The sequence below is a fragment of the Echeneis naucrates genome, chromosome 6 (genome assembly GCF_900963305.1).
Source record: "Echeneis naucrates chromosome 6, fEcheNa1.1, whole genome shotgun sequence".
Classification (NCBI taxonomy): Eukaryota; Metazoa; Chordata; class Actinopteri; order Carangiformes; family Echeneidae; genus Echeneis; species Echeneis naucrates.
In genome coordinates, this window is record NC_042516.1 from 12,913,941 (window position 1) to 12,931,779 (window position 17,839).

At 42.1% G+C, this 17,839-nt stretch overlaps 1 protein-coding gene across 3 annotated transcripts in view; it reads left to right on the forward strand.

Annotated features, from left to right (window-relative positions):
* fhod3b (formin homology 2 domain containing 3b) overlaps positions 1 to 17,839 on the forward strand; it is a 78,066-nt gene that overhangs the window by 34,995 nt on the left and 25,232 nt on the right. For all 3 annotated transcript variants that reach the window (XM_029505252.1, XM_029505253.1, XM_029505254.1), the window contains exons 4-5: positions 11,622 to 11,689; positions 13,034 to 13,139. In XM_029505252.1, the coding sequence (XP_029361112.1) occupies positions 11,622 to 11,689; positions 13,034 to 13,139 (174 nt within the window). The remainder of the gene's footprint in view (positions 1 to 11,621; positions 11,690 to 13,033; positions 13,140 to 17,839) is intronic.

The following is a 17,839-nucleotide window of genomic DNA, read 5'->3' on the forward strand; positions in this document are numbered from 1 at the left end:
CCTGTTAACTCATGCACAATAATGCTCAGGGGAGTGGAAAATACCAGACAGAGACCTCTAGGGGATAACATGGTAAAGACAACCACTCTGCACTGCTAAAGCCAAGGAATCACAAAGCTGCTGACACCTTACAAGGTAGAAAACACTTCAGACCTTTTAACATCTATGTTGATGTTTTCGCCTGCTTCTCCTCTTTTATTTTCTCCAGCATGTTCAGTTCCAAATCCCATGTCAGTATTTTTCCTTTTACAGACTGCCAGGAATCTCTTATCTCTGTCATTCGGGGAGACACACAAACACACGCACTCTGAATGAAAAACACACACACAGAGACATACAGACAACGGTAGTTGTTCACTTTTGTTGGAAGATCATTAAAACTGGAGGTGGCAGTAAATACGATGTGTATACACAAATGTGCTGGTAGGGTGATTAAGCCATTTGTATTGAAATAAACTTCATTGTTGGATGAGAAATTCATGTATTTAGAAATAAATGAAATGTAAATTAAAGGTGTCATAGATACATCACATCCCTTTTCTCCTGAATGTCATGGAGACTGTTCATACTTGATACATCTGGCTCTTCCCTAAATGAATTGAATGTCACTGTCCCCTGCACACCTTCACATCCGCATACCTCAAATATCTTTTCACTACATTATGGTATGTTTTGTTGACGTTTTTTTTTTTATCGCTGTGGATCATAATAGCTTTGAATGGCAATCTTATCTCTCCTCCTGTATCTTCCCTTTTTTTCCATTGCATGCTCATCATGATATGATGGCTGGCTTTGGCTAAATAAGGTAAGAGAACACTTTACATTCTTTCTTGCCAAAAGACCGCTGATCCTCTTTAGTGCTGTGAGCCAGAACGCCTTTTTATCCTATCAGAAATTGAAGCTCTTTAGGTGTGCCAGCCAATCCCTCTCCACTTTGACACTGTCATGCTACAGGGATGCATGACTGGCTGCTAATGGTGGTTTTCAAAAATCCCTCAGTGAGATTTACATTCAAGGGCATGTTTGCTGAATCCCAGGTATGTCTTTCTTCAAAGTGGGCAGCAGTTGCTGGTAAAGAGCACCATTTCCCTTTTCATTGAGGCAATCACTTCCCCTTTGTTTTGTATTGAAGATATGGGCTTTCTCCAATGTTCCAAGCATGCATATTTTTCCAAATAGTCATCAGTTATGTTGCCATTCTCAGAAAGTAATGGATAACCACCAGAACTCAGACTTTTTCCCTTTCTAATCAAGACAAATTGGATTTGCTAACTTAAAAAAATACATTTCTTTCAAAACTATGCACTATGCAGAAAGGCATCCAGTCCTGTTGAAGAGAACTTTTTGGAAGGTGCAGTAGGATACCATCTTATGTGACAGAAGAACGATGAGCAAGAGGATCAGTGTATTGTTGAAGAATGTAGCTAGGGAGCCCTAATGTACTGTACAATCTCCTGTGTCGCTGAGTTACCAGAGCAGGCACTCATATCTATCAAATATATCTATCTGTTGTCATTGATTCCAAATTTGTTGAATTGCCATATATCTCCGTTCATCATAACACGGAGTAACGTCTGCTGTCTGTGTTCATTTGAAGGAGCTGAGCTGCAGCTCCCTTTCCTCTCTGGATGGCCCTCTGTGGTACAGTGATCTAAGGCACTGTATCACCACATTTATTCAGACAAGTCCAAATTGCTCACGGGCTCTGAGGCCCCGTGACACTTGAGAGTAATGATCGTTGACCCTACCCAACGAGGTGACAGGGAGGATTGCATGCTTGAATATTTGAGATATCACATTGCTTTACTTGAGAGCAGCTACATGTAGGATTTGGTAACTAAACAGTCCAGCTAATGATGGTTGTGTTTTGTGCTTTAAAATAAAATAACTGGAACAAACTGCTTAACCAATCACATTTTTTTTCTTTTGTACTGAGAGTACATGTTCGGCAACAGTGCTTGGCCATCAGTTAGTTCATGACAGGCATCACAGAGAAACTTAATGTTGAAACAAAAAAAAAATAATAAAATAAAATAAAACATTTATTATGCCTCTACCCTGGCATTGACCTCATTTATGTGGCTTGATAAGCAAATATTCGATCCTTATCGTGGGTTAACGTGGGTGTGAAACATCATGAGGGATAAAACAGTGAACACATCAGTCATTTTCATTGTTAAGTGGGATTTGAAAGAGAAAGCAGTCAGTCATTTTGATTGTGAATTTGTTCCAGTTGGGCAAACATGTTGGCCTCAGAGGACAAAACAGGTCTTTGAGTCCTTCGACTGTCTGTGCCAAGCGTGGATTATATTCATTTCACTGACACCTCAGAATAAAGAAGTGTCTATCCAAACATAACACCACCTCAACGACAGAGATGATTAATAATTCAGGATGAAACTGCCTCCTCCTCGTCCATAGGAAACTTTCAAACCAAGTCAGCACCCCAAGTAAATATCATGCCCATTAAATCACATTTCCATTGTTGACTCTTTGGTTGTCAATCAGAGTGCTGGCTTGATCCTTTGCCAGGCTCTGTTGCCTGTCAGCAGCCAGATCACACTTCATACACACCTTGGGAGAGTAAAGCCAGTGCCAAGGTGCAACAGTCGGGTTTGACAGGTCAGTTATGTGGCTGGGACAGTCTTGTTTATGATCACATATCTATACAGAGTAACATTTGTGTCCTATTTTATGTCCAGCCACGCCTACTAAAGCTGGACAGCACTTTGATAAAATTCTTTCCTCATTGCATGTCCTCCCCAGATTCATTAGAAATCATTTCACCGTGAGGACTTTGAAGGCCAGGTCCAAAAGGGAAAGATTACACACACTCTCTAAAAACAAACTCATGCGCTAGCTTGTTTGATGATTGTACTGTAGGTAACGTCTGTGCCAGTCTGATTGTGGATCTGGATCAAAGATAATGGCATAACCCACTTACAGTCAAGAAATGAGTAGTGTTTGGAGATATTGCGCAGTATGTGAGAGAATGAGCGCTTTGCCTCTCTGTTGTTTCTGCCTACTGCTGTCTGCTTCATTACTAAAATGCATTTTCCCCCGTACATACTTTTATTCTGGAGAACTTTGGAGCCATTGCAGGTGCAGTTTTCTCCCCACACTTTATTTTGCTCAGTAGTCAGACAAATAAGCTTCCATATGCTTTCAAATAGATTGTTATTCCCTTTTAAGATTTGCAACGTATGCTTAGTGCAACACAGGTCATGTTATGTGAGAACAGTGTATCTCCAAAAGGCACATTTTGGCACATCGACGAAGAACCAGAGTCCTCATTCAGCTTTGTTAAAGTTCATCAGGCTTTTGGACTGCATAAGCAGGGCCAACCCGATATCAAAAATGTGCTATGATTTAGTGATTGACTGATGGACTGAGTCATCATAGCTGTAGTTTTCCCCATTTGCCCATGTGCTTTCACAATGGACTGGCAAAAACTGTTACTAAGCTAATGCGTAGTTTAAATGGGGCACAATTGAGTCACTATTTCAAATTTGTTCCAATGTTAAATTGCTCATTGAGCATATCCAGCTGTTGACTAGACTTTGTCAAGATGCAGAAGAAAACCACAGCATTGAATTCATGTGAAATATTCAAAATCCATAAATTTGTATATATATGTGGTTTTTATTGCACAGGTATGCTTTGTGAAATGTAAAGATCAGATTCTTTTCTCTGCCCTTTCAAATGTGCTCTGAAGTGCCAGTCTGACTGGTGGGAGTACCCAGGGCCATTATGGGTTGAGAGGAACACTGATGAAAGGGCGCTGCTGTTAGTAGGCTGGGTGTAAAGTTCGCAAAATTGTGAACGCCCTATCTAAACCACTGACAGACAGGTAACCAAGGTCATCCCCATCCTCACGCAGAAGACGGGAGGAAATGCATTGGAAAGAAGGAACTGGGGCAAAACAAGAACGTTTGCCCCAGCCAGGTCCTTTGTCAGAAAGACTGCACTGGATGGAAGATGTTTTTTCACAATCTCTTTTCCATGAAACGTAGTCAGAGAGCTGCTAGTATTGAAATGAGATGCTGTACTGTCACAGCTGTGTGCAGATCCACATCAGTCTGCTTCCTATTCCAAGAGCCGAGACTGAAATAGATGTGGTCTCGGCACAACTGTGTTTATTGGATGGAGTTTGCACTGCTGCATTTCCCCATGTGTCAGGTTGTTGAGAATAGGAGGGAGCAGAGAAAGTCATAAGCAGAGAGACAGCCAAGAAGAGTGAGTGAGGAAGAGGGGAGTTAGGCAGGTTAGGGGAGAGTCATTGAGGTCATTGTTGAGAATATTTTCCAAATCTACTTTAGGAAGAAAAGAACCATTATATTATATATATAATTGCTGTGGATGAAATGAAACATTTTTGATTTTAAGGATCATAAAGGTCGAAATTGAGAAAGGCACTTGGCTTTGTGGACCTGTCTTATGGATGAAATGATTAATGATAAAAAAAAGAAAAAAAAGAACCACAGCATATGTGCACATACGTGATAGTTGGAGATTATGGGAACTGAGATTTTAAAACTTACTCTTAAAGCATCTGGTACTGCAACTATATGCACATGGCTGGTTTTTACTGCATCGCGAAAAGCCGTTTGGCTTCAGCAGCTGCCAAGCGACACATGGGGAACAGCCTTGACCCCACCTCCATCCAACTCAATGTATATATTTATCCAGAGGTTATTAGATGAGCACTGACCCACAGAGTCACAGAAATAACACCAATAACCGGCTTCACCTCCGTCACCAGTTTGTGTAGTTTTAAAACCCTTTCATGGAACCCGGTGATTTAAATGCACAGCTGCTTTTGTCACCGCCCCCAACAGACCCACTTCACTTGTTCCCCTTGTTTATATCTGTGTCAGGCCTTTGTCCTGTCTGCCAAATGGGCGCATACCTTTACTCTGCTCTCCGCTTCACTACGTATCTGTGTCAGTAGTGGCAAATGTGGGGAAACCCTGCTGAGGAGGTGAAAGGAGAGGCGGGGGGGGGGTTCTACAAGAGAGATCAGGGAAGAAAATGGGGGTGTAGTGAGGGCCACCCCACCTGGTAGCTAAGGAATGACTCATAAGACAGGCAGGCACTAATGAAAGATTTGTCTGTCTTCACATCGGCCTCGCTGTCACGACGCTCTCCTCATCTGGAATTCTGCAGATTCCACCCTCACTTTCCTCTCCTGTTTCTCTTTGACAGCATTAGATAATATCTTGATGGCTGGTTAACGTACAGTTTATTGAAGAAACTTACCAGGAGATGATTAGTCTGCCCTTTAAGTGCGCTGCAGGACCGGTGGAGTCTCTACTCAGGGTGGATGAGGCCAAACAGCGTGACTGTTCCCTAAAGTACCCACGACAAACACCACTGCTGCCGTCCAGGAGAATTACTGTGACTGACGAAAACATATACTTTGACTCAATGTCAAGCGTAAGCACATCAATAAACACGACAATTCAATTTCCCTTCATTTCCATGAAGGGGACAATGACTGCTGTTGAGCTCTGTGAGCCAGTTTCTTTGTGTTTATTGCAACTCGGTATGCTTTAGTATCAAATGCCTTTGCCGGGATAGAGTGTCACAGGCCAGAAATCTGATCTCTCTGCTGCTCCCGTGAGAAATGATGTGTACCTGTACAACATCGGTGAAGGAACTCAAATCAGAACAATTAGAGTGGTATATTTTCACATTGTCAACATTGCCATCAACAAAGAACATGGACATACATAGTCCAGGCATCCTGTGCTGTTAGGCCGGCAAGAACTTTAGTGAAAGCTCAGAGGCGGCACACATGGATTCAAGGTTTACCAATCCTGCATGTTAACTCTCTGCTCATCGCTAGATTAAGGTCAAATTCCTGATCTACTGCTGTGACCCCCCCGCCTTAGTTGTGCATTTGCTGAAAGGCTTTCGGGCCCCGTGCATTCATGTAGGCCTTCCTGTGCAGCTTGCTCCCAATGACAGAGGCTTCTTCAGTCTGCGTTTGCCCCGACTCAGTTTTCTCTAATCTAAACCGCCATCTCCATATGTCTCCCATCACAACTTCCAAAGCATTTGAATAAACTCCTGGCAAGAGGAACAAATTAATTAATGTCTTTATTCCTCTGTGGTCTTTGTGAACTGCCTGTGTCAGAGTGTGTGCATAGTCTCACATGTTCACCCTCTCACATTTCCCATATAATCGTCTTGATTCACTGTTCAGTTGCACTCAAAAGCCAAACACATTGAAAGTGATCTCATTCTTACCTGCATTCCATCTTAATGATTTCCACCTGAGTGCTATAATCTGCTTTTATTGACCCATCATTCACCTCATGTTTTTGTTCAGGCAGAAGGGGATAAAAAGAGCATAAGAGAGCCTACTCCGCAAAGTAGCATGTTACAAGCCGATGCACATGTTGGGAGGTCCTCCACCTTAATTACTTGTGTTTTCTCTTCATAAACGTTTGAACAGGAGGTTTTCCTTACGGAGCGAGGATAGAGAAAGGGGGAAAAAAGAGAAGGAAATACTGTTGATGTGTGTCTGCCGCTGTTTCGTGACTGCAGAAAGCCTTTATGCATACAGTAAACTCAAGAGTTGCTCATGAAAATACCAAAGGACAAAAATGAAAAGATGTGTCCCTTTATCCTTACACATGGCAGGCAGTGATGTGGCAATGCTGACACACACATGAGACTGAGCTCTCTCAGATGACTTACAGTTTTCCTGACCTCGGTCTGACCACCATCACCTCTCACAGTGTCTGTGGCCTTTACTGAGCAGTGGAGCAGGCTCCAGCTAAATGCAGACATGGGTAGGCCACTGGCTTGGGACTGAGGTCCTCTCTCATGGTCCAGCTTTGACCAGACCAGCACGTTGCAGCTTGAAGTGAGCTTTATTTTTACGAGGCTGCACATAAATACCATCCATTTCATGCCTTTTTATCAATGTAGATGGTTTTCCTAACGATTGGTTGTCTTCAGCAGAGCCTTTACTTTCTGCAACATGCACTGTAAGTGCTTAGCTATGTAACGCAGTCTATTTGAGCTAACAATGCTCTAAATTTAATTGTGGCCACTCTCCACAACTCTGTGCTGCCTTCAGTCGTCTTTATGGGAGCGACAAGGTCAGAGAGGAGTCAGTTATGAGTGGTATTATTGTTGAAATGAAGCTCATACTCTAAATGTGACGGGGATATTGTAACACATGTTAATATTTATCCTGTCATTGTACTCTAAAGCCACTCTCTGTGTTTCTGGGTTTTTTTTTTGCTCATATTAGCTTGCTGGTTGCAACAGTCATAGCAACGCAGCACACGCAAGATTGTGTTACAGACTGACTGATGATTTTGCAAACTGATGACCTACTTTCTTTCATAATCAGTATCCTACAGTGAACGTAATGAGAAAATATGCAGGATAGACTTTTTTTTTGATATTCTTGTTTTAACCTCAGCACCTCTTCATCCCTTACTAATTTCATTATGAATTGTGAAATAATTTTACATACAGTCACCAATGGATGCTCAGGGCTCCTCCCCTTTCTCAGCTTCTTGTCTGTCTGCTCCCCTTGTGAAAGCAAGCACAGTTAAATTTACAGCGGTGTGTGTGGGTGTCGTCCTGCTCAGTGGGGTCTTTGTGGATTTCCTAGCTGTGCTTTGGATGTGGTTTATATGCTCCGCCTACTGTGTGAAGCGTGAGCGGTGGTCGACATCCCTTTCATTTTATGGCACTTTCTGGAAATGGAGGCATGTGAACGCGTAAACGACCGAACACTTCAGATGAGCAGGATTGAGAGCTTCATGGGCAAACAGATTTTGATGGTTAGCTGTCCAGCAGTGAGTGGTGGAGACTGGTCTCAGGTTGAGATTGACATAAAGAGTGACCCATGACTCATACAAGATAACATTACTGGAATGTGTTGGCAGTGATCTAGATAATTAGAAAGTGTCTGAAGCAGCACAAGACATGTTTGTTTTTAAATTGTCTTCTCAGTAACACAGTCATCCATGAAGCCCTGTCATGTCTGAATATTTCAGGCCCTGTAGCAGTTTTGTTGTTTTGTTTTATACTATTTTACTTCGAGCAAATTCCTGATGATTACAGAAGATTCTTTTTTGATTGTCATAATTGTGAGACCATTACATCCCTGTAGCTATTCCAGCTGAAAAAAGGTGACTAGTTATTTCAATTTAAGTGAAGAAAACAGCTGCTCTCCTCAGTGCATCAATGTGAGGCATCAAAGAGACACTTTCACCCTGAGTCATTCCACAGTCTGGTACTTGTCAGTAAAAGCCTAAGGTGAGTATGTAGATGATGGGAAAAAACAGGCTGCTTGTCCTTAGATGCACTCATACATTCCTTTAGTTTTAAGATCGTCTCGATTCATGCTATTGGCAACAGGATTAGATGACTATTGATATGGCAAAGGTGTATTGAAATAATCTTAATTTCAGGCTGTGGAAAGAAGCTCAGCCGCTACAATTGGTTTGTTGTGTTATTCAGGCTGTAAAAATCTCCTGTGAGAAATGAAAGGTGATTCTCAAATGACCAAGTTGTTTTGCAGCGCCTTAACTGTGTTATCCATCATATCCTTGTTTGGTCTTCTAGTCTTGGGTTTGGCTCAGTAAGAAATCCATAATAAATGTATTCTATTGAGTTTGAGGTAGTTTTTTAGGCTTTCAGGTGAACAGGAGAGTTGGGGTTCACAAACGTCTCCTCTCAGTGTCTGGGTTTTTCCCTAAATAAGGAAATGCAGAAGCTCCATGCTTTTTGGCGCATATCTGTGCCAAATGGTATGGAACTAATCTCCACTGAGCTATTTCTCATTAGAGATGGGCCTCTGGGAGATGCACTGGTGTGTGGACCACGGACAGGGACAGGAAAGGAACTCTCTGTTCCTACAGATGGGCTTCATTTAATGTTGGGAAGGAATAACTTTCTGACAGTTTTATTGCAGTCCAAACTACAGGGCTAAGTAGAGGCGCACAAGCCCCTTTGTACGAATGTCAGTGGAGCTCTGCTCGGAGGAATTTCTCTGCCATACTGATTGACATGCACACAAACACACTTAAACACGGTCTTAACAGTCATTCAAAGCCGATCACAGCCCAAGTGCTGGTGCATGTCGTAATGCAGTGCTGGGTGTCATTTATTCATTGACTGATTAACATCCAGTGTCCGTGAGGAGGGCCCGTGAAGGCTGAGGAAAAAAAGAAAAGACACACTGATTCGACGCCTGGGTTGAATTACTACTGCAGATCAGGTTGGCTTTGTGTGGGGAAGGTGTGATGAGTAACCCAGAGAATCTCCCATCTGTGTTTCCGCTTCAGTAATCAGAGAGTTTGTCTGTTTAGAGACAAGTGTCCCTAATCTACACTCGGACTCACCATCCCTGAACTACAGAGCATTGGTTATGACCCTACGTTGACCTGCAGAGGAAGTGGCACGACTGGAAAAACTTGCAAGAATCAGACCAGCTAAAATATTTCATATACTTAAAAATTGATTGTATTGTGATTTTATTTCTAAATTTATCCGAACAGCAGAGCTGGATTTATCTTTCTCAGCGATTATGATTAAGCTGGTCGAGGAGTTTGTAAAAGACAATAAAGATGTGTCAGTATGGAGAACAAATTGAAAAGATGAATTGCTTAGGTTCAGAGTTCCACAGTAAGGGGCCTGCACACCAAGGCCAAGTCACGGTTCCTTCCTGTTATTTATAAAAACATAAATCACCAACATCATGCAACTTCCCCTCCTAATACCTCCAGACTTGTAGAGATTTATGTCCTGTTGATGTGGTTGTCAGTGACTTGCCAGGGTTCTTCCATAAAAGACTAATACTCAGCTCCTCATCAGGTGTCTGAACCATGTATGGCACTGAATGCATAAAACATTTAATAATCTATCTCACTCTTACCAAATACCAGTAGAGTCATTCATTATAAATTAGAACATGTCTTATCTCCTTATCTTCAGAAAATGTCTAAAGATAATGGGAGTATTTTTACCACAAGGCCTACTCCCAGGGTGTCTGAAAATAAAGGTGCATCTCCATTGTCTTGTCTGTCTATAATAGAGTGGATAATGCCAGCAATACAAAGCGTGTTGAGTTACACTGCGGTGAATGATACATTTTACCAAGGCCCATGGTGTCGTTATGTGCATTGTTAAAATCCACTCTGGTCTGGTGTTCAAAGCACTCTGTATGTGGTGCAGACCTGCCAACACACAACCTGTTCCTCCTTCCCTCTGTCTCTCAGTTTATCAGCTGAGGGGACTTAATCTATGGCAGAGGAGGAGGCCAACAGCAACAATGAATTGAGGCTTGTTGCTCTCAATCACAAGCATATGCACTCATCAGTGTGTCTTTCTCACACTTCTGAATGGACTCAGTGGCAGCTGTTTGTAAAGCCAGGGGTTTTCAAGGGCACAGCTGATTAGTGTGTGTTTGTGTGTTTATGTGCTTTAATGGTGTATTCACTGCAATATGGGCATATGTCATGTTTCTCTCAACTGCATGTTTGGCTGAACAAGTTGTAACTCAACAACAGCAATAAATAATTTTCCTTTCCATCTAGCAGGACTGCAACAGCTGCAGTTGTGCAAAAGACTAAAGCCATTCTGCAAAAACTGCTAGTCATGTCTTCATTTAGAGTGTGTGGCTGTATGTATGTTATGTGTGCGTCTGTGGAACAGAGAGAGAGAGAAAATGAGCCAGTTTAAGAAACAACCCATTGTCTTCATGCCTTACTGTCTCCATGTCAGCCTCCCATCAGATCAAGACATATCAGCATGTTTCAAGCAAGGAGGCATCGATGAAATACAAGGGAAACGTGACATTTTGTGTCCCAGTTGAAATCGGCAGAATCACAGAGGCAGTGGGAGTGCTGATCTGTGCTGCTCTGCATTGCTCTGAAGTGTACAGTGTGCTGCTCTATCTGCAGCAGCGCTGTGGAGGTTTTGCTGAGTCAGAGAGAGTTCACACAGCAGTGATGGTGAGTGAGCTACCAGGACTGTGCTCGACGCTGCCACCCCCTGGCAGACCCTGCAGACTGCAGTGAGCGACGTGAAGGATTGTCAAAGAAACTGCAGGAAATGTTGGCCTCCATCACGAGCGCCTGATTCCTTACTTTAGTCCCCTCTGGAGTTCCCGTAACTGATTAATGGGTATATTGTGTCTCAGACATTGTTTGACGATTGGGTTATGGTTCTGCCATGACTTTGTATCATAGTGAGCTACAGATATGGCTTTGTCAGCAGGAAACATCCTCTGTCCACTAATTCTCCACAGATGTGCACTGAATTGCTCCTACTGTTCTTTTGCTCTCGCTGCGCCTCTTGTATGATATTTTTCATCTAATGCTACTCGATATCATTTCTGCCAATGACATTTGTATGATGCAGCCACAAGTGATGTTATAGATCACGGAAAAAGGTGTCATTCAAGTGATACATGGAGCAAGTCGAGCGTTTGGAAATATACACTTTATTTCTGAAGAGAAGCTGCAATCGTCCTGAATTTCTTTGTCTCCGTTTGACTCGCTTTCTTTTATACCAACATTTGAATCGATAAATTCCACAAGTGACTGTCAGCTGATTCTCCCATTCTTTCCTTTTCTCTCTCCATACAGAGAAACTTTACAACTCGACTGGACGAGAGCTACGGCGAGCCCTCTTTTCCCTCAAGCAGATTTTTCAGGTAACTTTTTTCTCTATTCTAGTTCATGTTGTTCCCTCTTTAAACTGCGCCTCACACGTTTCAGTTTCCACAGCCTTTTGTGTTTGTCGTGATACTCATTTTTAGAAAAGGCAGCAAGTTTCCTTTGCCGTGCCTGTACGCACATTAACCTGAAGCAGCTATATGTAGCGTGTGCTCATGCATCAGAGCACACATGCACACTCACAATTGCACTCGGCATTGTTTTCTTGAGACAGAGTCATGCTGCTCAGAGTCTGCCTTCGTGGCAGCTGTGGAGTTTTCAGGTCTGGTCAGACTTCACACACACACACACACACACACAGATACATTTGGGCTGGGCTGAGCTGCCAGGCAGTTGACTGACTGCAGAGGGGGAGGGTTAAGTGACAGTTGGATGAAAAAGAGAGGAACAGACCTTGATGCAGATCCAAAAAAGATTAGAAAAGCACATTTCTTCATATAGGGTTTCACTTTTAGAGAATCTTGATCATTCCTGTTCTGTAATAAAAAGTCAGCTTGGTCTGATATTAGTGATCCTCCTCTACATCGCAGAGATGGAGCCCACATGTAAGAATCTCAGAGCTGCTATCTTCCGTCTCTTCAGTGCACTCCTATATATTTAGACTGTTTGCCAAATGACTGGCGTCTCCATCACAGATCTATGGTAAAGCTGTTCTGGAAACGCTTAGGCTTCCTCCTGGGAGAGAGGGAGCCCTCCCCGACCACCTTGTGGTGTTTATTGCTGTCTTCCTCTGCATCCATACTGAGCAGGAGTGTGTATCAGAAAAATGGTAAATCCTTCTGAAAGCCTCCTGCTTGGCCTTAAATTACAGAGTCATCAACAGGTGTGAGAGACACAGGTGGTTTTGTCATCAAGGACAAAGTGTGGGACAGTCCAGAGCAACAGAAATCCATTTGAACAAGCTTCAGGCAGATTGCACTGTTCACTTGCAGTGGCTTTAACCAAATCTGCAAATAATTTAAGATTGATATCATTTATCCAGCTGGGCATTCAGTAAAGGATGAAATGAGAATGTGAGCTAATGACCTCAGGCAAACCTTGGATCACATGAAGAAGTGTGAGAAACTGTTAAAATTTCTTCCTTTGAGTATTAATATCGGTACAAATCATCCATGTTGCTGAAAAAGGTTTCATTTTGTGGTGTCTCTGCACACGCTTATGTTAAAGTTTATTATTCGCAACAATCGTGTCATTTTTGTCATTTTAAAGTCAGCTATGCAGTGGATGATCAGACCAAATCCACTGAATAAGAAAATAGTACAGCGTCTGGTTATTTCTGCGTGATATATCTTTTCCTATTTTAATGTCTCTTTTCTTCCTAGGATGACAAAGATCTGGTGCACGAGTTTGTGGTGGCAGAAGGACTGACATGTCTGATCAAAGTGGGAGCTGAAGCCGACCAGAACTACCAGAACTACATCCTCAGGGGTAAGTCAGCTGTAGACACAGATAAACTCCGTCCTACATTCTCACATCTCTCTTTACAGCTCCAGCTCAAGAATGTTATTAATTAATCCTGTAACACTTTTCTTTCCATAAACTTATCTAGAACCACATGTGTTTAGATGCACCATATAAATTGATGATTCTGGTCGATGACCTTCTCAAACTCACCCACTTAAGGTGTATAAACAAACCCAAATGTGTGTCGTAGACAATGTGGACACTAGGCCAAGTTTGACAGCTGGCTAATTTATCTGTCCCACGTCAGGAAGCCTAAAGATCATATGTGTGGAGGTCAGGGAGTTCCAAGGGCAGTATATTCAAGGATACCAGAGGACCATTACCCTCCAAGGTCACAACCATTTAACAACCTGCTGTGAGGTGGGCAGGTCACCCGCTTAAGTGGCTAATAAAAGTTCTGTCAGGATATTGCAGATCATAAAACTCATTTTCCCTCCTTCTCGTCTTTTTTTCTTTTACTTTCTCGTGTTTTCTTTTCCTTCTTTCAAATGAAAATGTAATTCACCTTTGCTGTGTCAGCTGGGCTGTTACATCATTAGGTTTTTTTCTGTAGTATATGTTATATGGTATGGAAGCAGAAACAAGTTTCACTTAAGACGCGCTGTACTTCAAACTCTTCTGTACTACTTCATGAAGCCTTGCCCATTTTACTGTTTCTTAAAACTGCAGCTCACAGGAGCCCTTTTAATTCTGCTGCATTTTGTATTTGCCAAACCAGAGTCAGAGCACAGTTGACCCTTGTGGTTACCCCCCACCCACCACCACCACCATGTTTATTCACATAGATGCTTCATCTTGTCAAAAGGTTGTACTCTAATTTTCCAGTTCCCTTATTGTTAACTTTTTGTGTCACTTTAGAAAAGCAAAAGGTGGATAACAAAAAACAGTTGTCGCCATCATCAACCCTCAGGCTGGTTCTGCACATGGAAAGGGTCCCTGTCTGTTAATGCTCGATGTTTCATCTATAACATGGTCTGGTGTCTGACTCAGATAACTCACACGGGCTAATTGGTCAAAACAATGCAGAGGAGGAGTGCAACAGGCTTTTTGAAACTTCAGAGTTAACCACAAAAGAGTGATGGGTGTTATTGTGCTGTGAAGGATGAGACCGCTTCTCATTTTCACTCCTCCTCATTGTAGTGTTTTTTTTTTTTCATAATAAAAAAAATCTGCCAGTCCTTTTCTTTGGGACTCTTTATTCTTTCATTTGCTAACTTTTCCCTCAAGTGTCTCACCGTCAGTGAGCAACTAAACCAAACTACCACTCTCCCAAAAGCCCCTTTAACCTGTTTCAACACCTGACCTAGGTTTGAGAGCACAAGCCAAGCATGTGCTGGAAGGCAGATGCACAGAATACACAGATACATAGATCTGGCCACTTTAGTCTTGATGATTTCCAAGAGGAGCTATGTCATAAGGGTTTCCAGGAGCGGAGTAAATTAGCTGCCTGAAAGAGGAATAGGGACAGAAAGTAATCGTACACAATCGTAACTTTCCAATTTTTTGTGTCTGCTGTAATGTCTTTCAAATTGAGGCCAGTTTAAAAAAAAAATAATAATACAAAAAAGGAATGCTGTCTTGAACCCATCTGTCTGGTGTGTATTAAACCCCCCTCTGACAAAACAATCTTGCCCTCTTTCATGAATAAAAGTCAATCTAATGGGTCTTTTGCAGTTGAAAAAGGCACAGTCACACGTGCACGCCAGTCTTCATGTATTTAACAAGAACAGGTTCCTGGTCTCAGCTTTCTGGAACTGTGCCGTCATTGTGAATCGCTGTTCCTGCAGCACTCTCAGCAATCTGCACCATCTCGCTTTTTTCTCTTTTTCTGCTTTTTCATTCCATCTTCTCAAAACTCTGGAGGTGTCTGCAGCCAGTTAGTGCTCCCTCAGTGATGTGGATATTTTTTGGGCCTCCCTCAGGGGCCCCCGCTTTGGGCCCCTCACACCTGGCTCGGAGGGCTTCCAGACCTGGACTTAGCTGCTTTTTTGTTTTTTTTTTGGCCTGGGGTAAAGCTTGTATGCCTTTATCACCCCATCAGTGGAGAAGGGTGTGAGGTCACAGCTTTAGAGGTGCCTATGCCATCTGGTACTCCTGTATCACTAAACCGAGGCAAAGTGCTGCAAACACACGCACACTTGCCAAAAGAGTGAACAAATGCTCATTGCTGATATTGATTTTTCATTTGAAAATAAGCATCTGTATGTTGTTCGTTTCAGAAGTTAAATGAACACAGGGGCTAGGTTTCATTCAACACAGATCATCCAAGCTCATTTATACTCTGCAAAATACTCCCTGAAATCATAAATCTTTGGCTGATGTACAAAGCTGAGCAACGGTTCCATAATGTATGTTTTTCAAGTTAATAATGGTGTTTTTCTGACTGTGCAGGTCTCATGGGGTTATAAAATGTTATTCTTCTTTCAGGGTGTACGATTCACCATTTATGTTCACATTCTTAGTTACAGTCAAACCCTTTGGCTCTCCATCTACAATCAAGTATGGAAAAGAGATGTAAACATTTCTCAGAATTAAAGTAGTTATCTGCAAACTTCTCTCATAATATCTCCAGGTAACAGAAAAAATATAAAAAGGGAACTTAATTTAGTCAGAATCTAGCCGCATTAGAGGCTTCAGAGTAAAGTGCAGATTACCAATGCGTGAGATATTTAGTTATTTTGTGCACCCTCATGCATGTTTTTGTGCAGACATTTCTCTGGAAGGTGTAAAATAATAAACATTATGAGGAATTAAAAAACAGAGGTAGTCATCGTAATACGTCACAACACAATAAGTGGATCAAATTCCTTAAAGGGCAAACAGCTTGTGCAAAAGCTCAAAAAGTTTCTGGACTGAGCTCAAAGTTTTTCACTGGTTAAAAAAAAAAAAAAAAAGGGATCCTCACAGCTCTAATTATCCACGAGAAAAACAGGGAGACGAGATGGAGGAACAAATAAGGTTTTTTTTTCCCAGATCATGGTTCAGCTTGTAGTATTTACAGAAAGAGCAGCAACAAAAGTAACAACTGCGTTTAATTGCTAAGTGTAAAAATGGGAGTAACAGACAGACAGAGGACAGATTAAAGAAAAGCCGAATACAGTCAACTTGAAGCAATTTCTCTCTGCTTTCAATGTTCACTGTATAAGCTACACTTTCTCTGTTTCTGCTTCTTAAAGGCCGTTCCATTTCTGTCTGTGCACAGAAGTTAACAAAACAGTCACCGTCTCCAAACCTCGGTGGAAGCAAATTAGAATTGAAGGTTCTTGTAATCTATAAAAATCTAGCACATTTTTAAACTATGTAGAAATGATCCTCATACCCAGAAAGCCATATCTCATCACTTGCTGGGTTATACACACAAGCTTACACGCTTGCAATTCTGTATCTAAGGCTTCCCCAGAAATGGGAGTTATCTTGTGAACAGTCCAGAAGAATTATTCTGTAAAATAAGTCATGTCTGTATTTCTTTTTTTGCCCTAATCTCATCCTTTCTTTGTCTCTTCTGCTGCTGTTTTGGGAGCTCCTGTTTTTAATGGCAGTACAATCCTAATGCCATAAGTTAAAGCACCTTGACTTCCTGGTTTCCAGAGGGAGCTCGTCAAAGAGCCTCCATGGGAAAGATCCATGTGCTTTGGTCAAATATTTCATTGGCTTCTAAAGTGTCTTGGACGTGGAACACTGTTCCCAATACAACACTCGCCCCCCTTTTAGTGTAACACACGGCACTGTCTTTAGTAGGCAGCATTGTTTTTCACAGAGCTACAGGTGCACTCCAAACACAAGACGCTTTTGTTGTTTTGTTGCTTTCCACGGCATGTCTCAGTGTAAAATGGAGTTTCAGATCAGCGAGGCAGGACGCTCAGTGACGCATCTGTGCGGCCGTTTTCATCTGTGTGCCAAAAGTTGGAGTGTGTGTGTGTGATCTGAGCATCAAACGTTTTCCCTGTAAACAAACCAGCTGATAATTCACTCACTGACTCCTCCTCTTCAGTCAGAGCGGTTCAATCAGTGAAACCAGCTTTGTGCCGCATGTGTTTCGATCGCTGAGGTCTCATGTAGCCAAAAGCCCTGTTACTCAGATTTTTTTTTTTTTTAAGTATACACGCCGTTACATATTTGAGTGACATTTTATTTCTCTTAATTTTAGAATCATAATCATTGTTTTTGTGTGATATCCTGACCCTAGTTCTTCAAATGTTTAACAGAGTGTAACTCAATTCCACCCTTGCTGATTTGACCATTTTGCTGAGCATTAAGTGGAAACCCAGGCACAGTTGGCTTAACAGCAGAGCTGGAAGCTCTTGTTGGAAACAGTCTGTATTGTGTTGTCTGGCTGGGTTATAGGTCGTCTGTTTTAGAGGGGGGAGACCTTTCCTATGGTCTGTTGTCTGGATAAACATTTCCATTCCGTCTCAGCGAATACGACGGCTGATATAAGTGTGATCGTTTCCCTTTTTTTTTTTTTTTTTTTTCCTGCGTGATCATGCAGGAATTATGCTTAGGGAAAGATGAAGGGAATGCTGTGTTTGAAATTCTCAAGGGTAAAGGAAATTTGAGAGGGAAAACACAGGCTCTGCTGACACACATATGCGGACAAATCCTGATGTTTGGAGTATGAAGGAGAACTCCAGGAATGCCCTTGTCGAACCAATTGAAACTTGAAC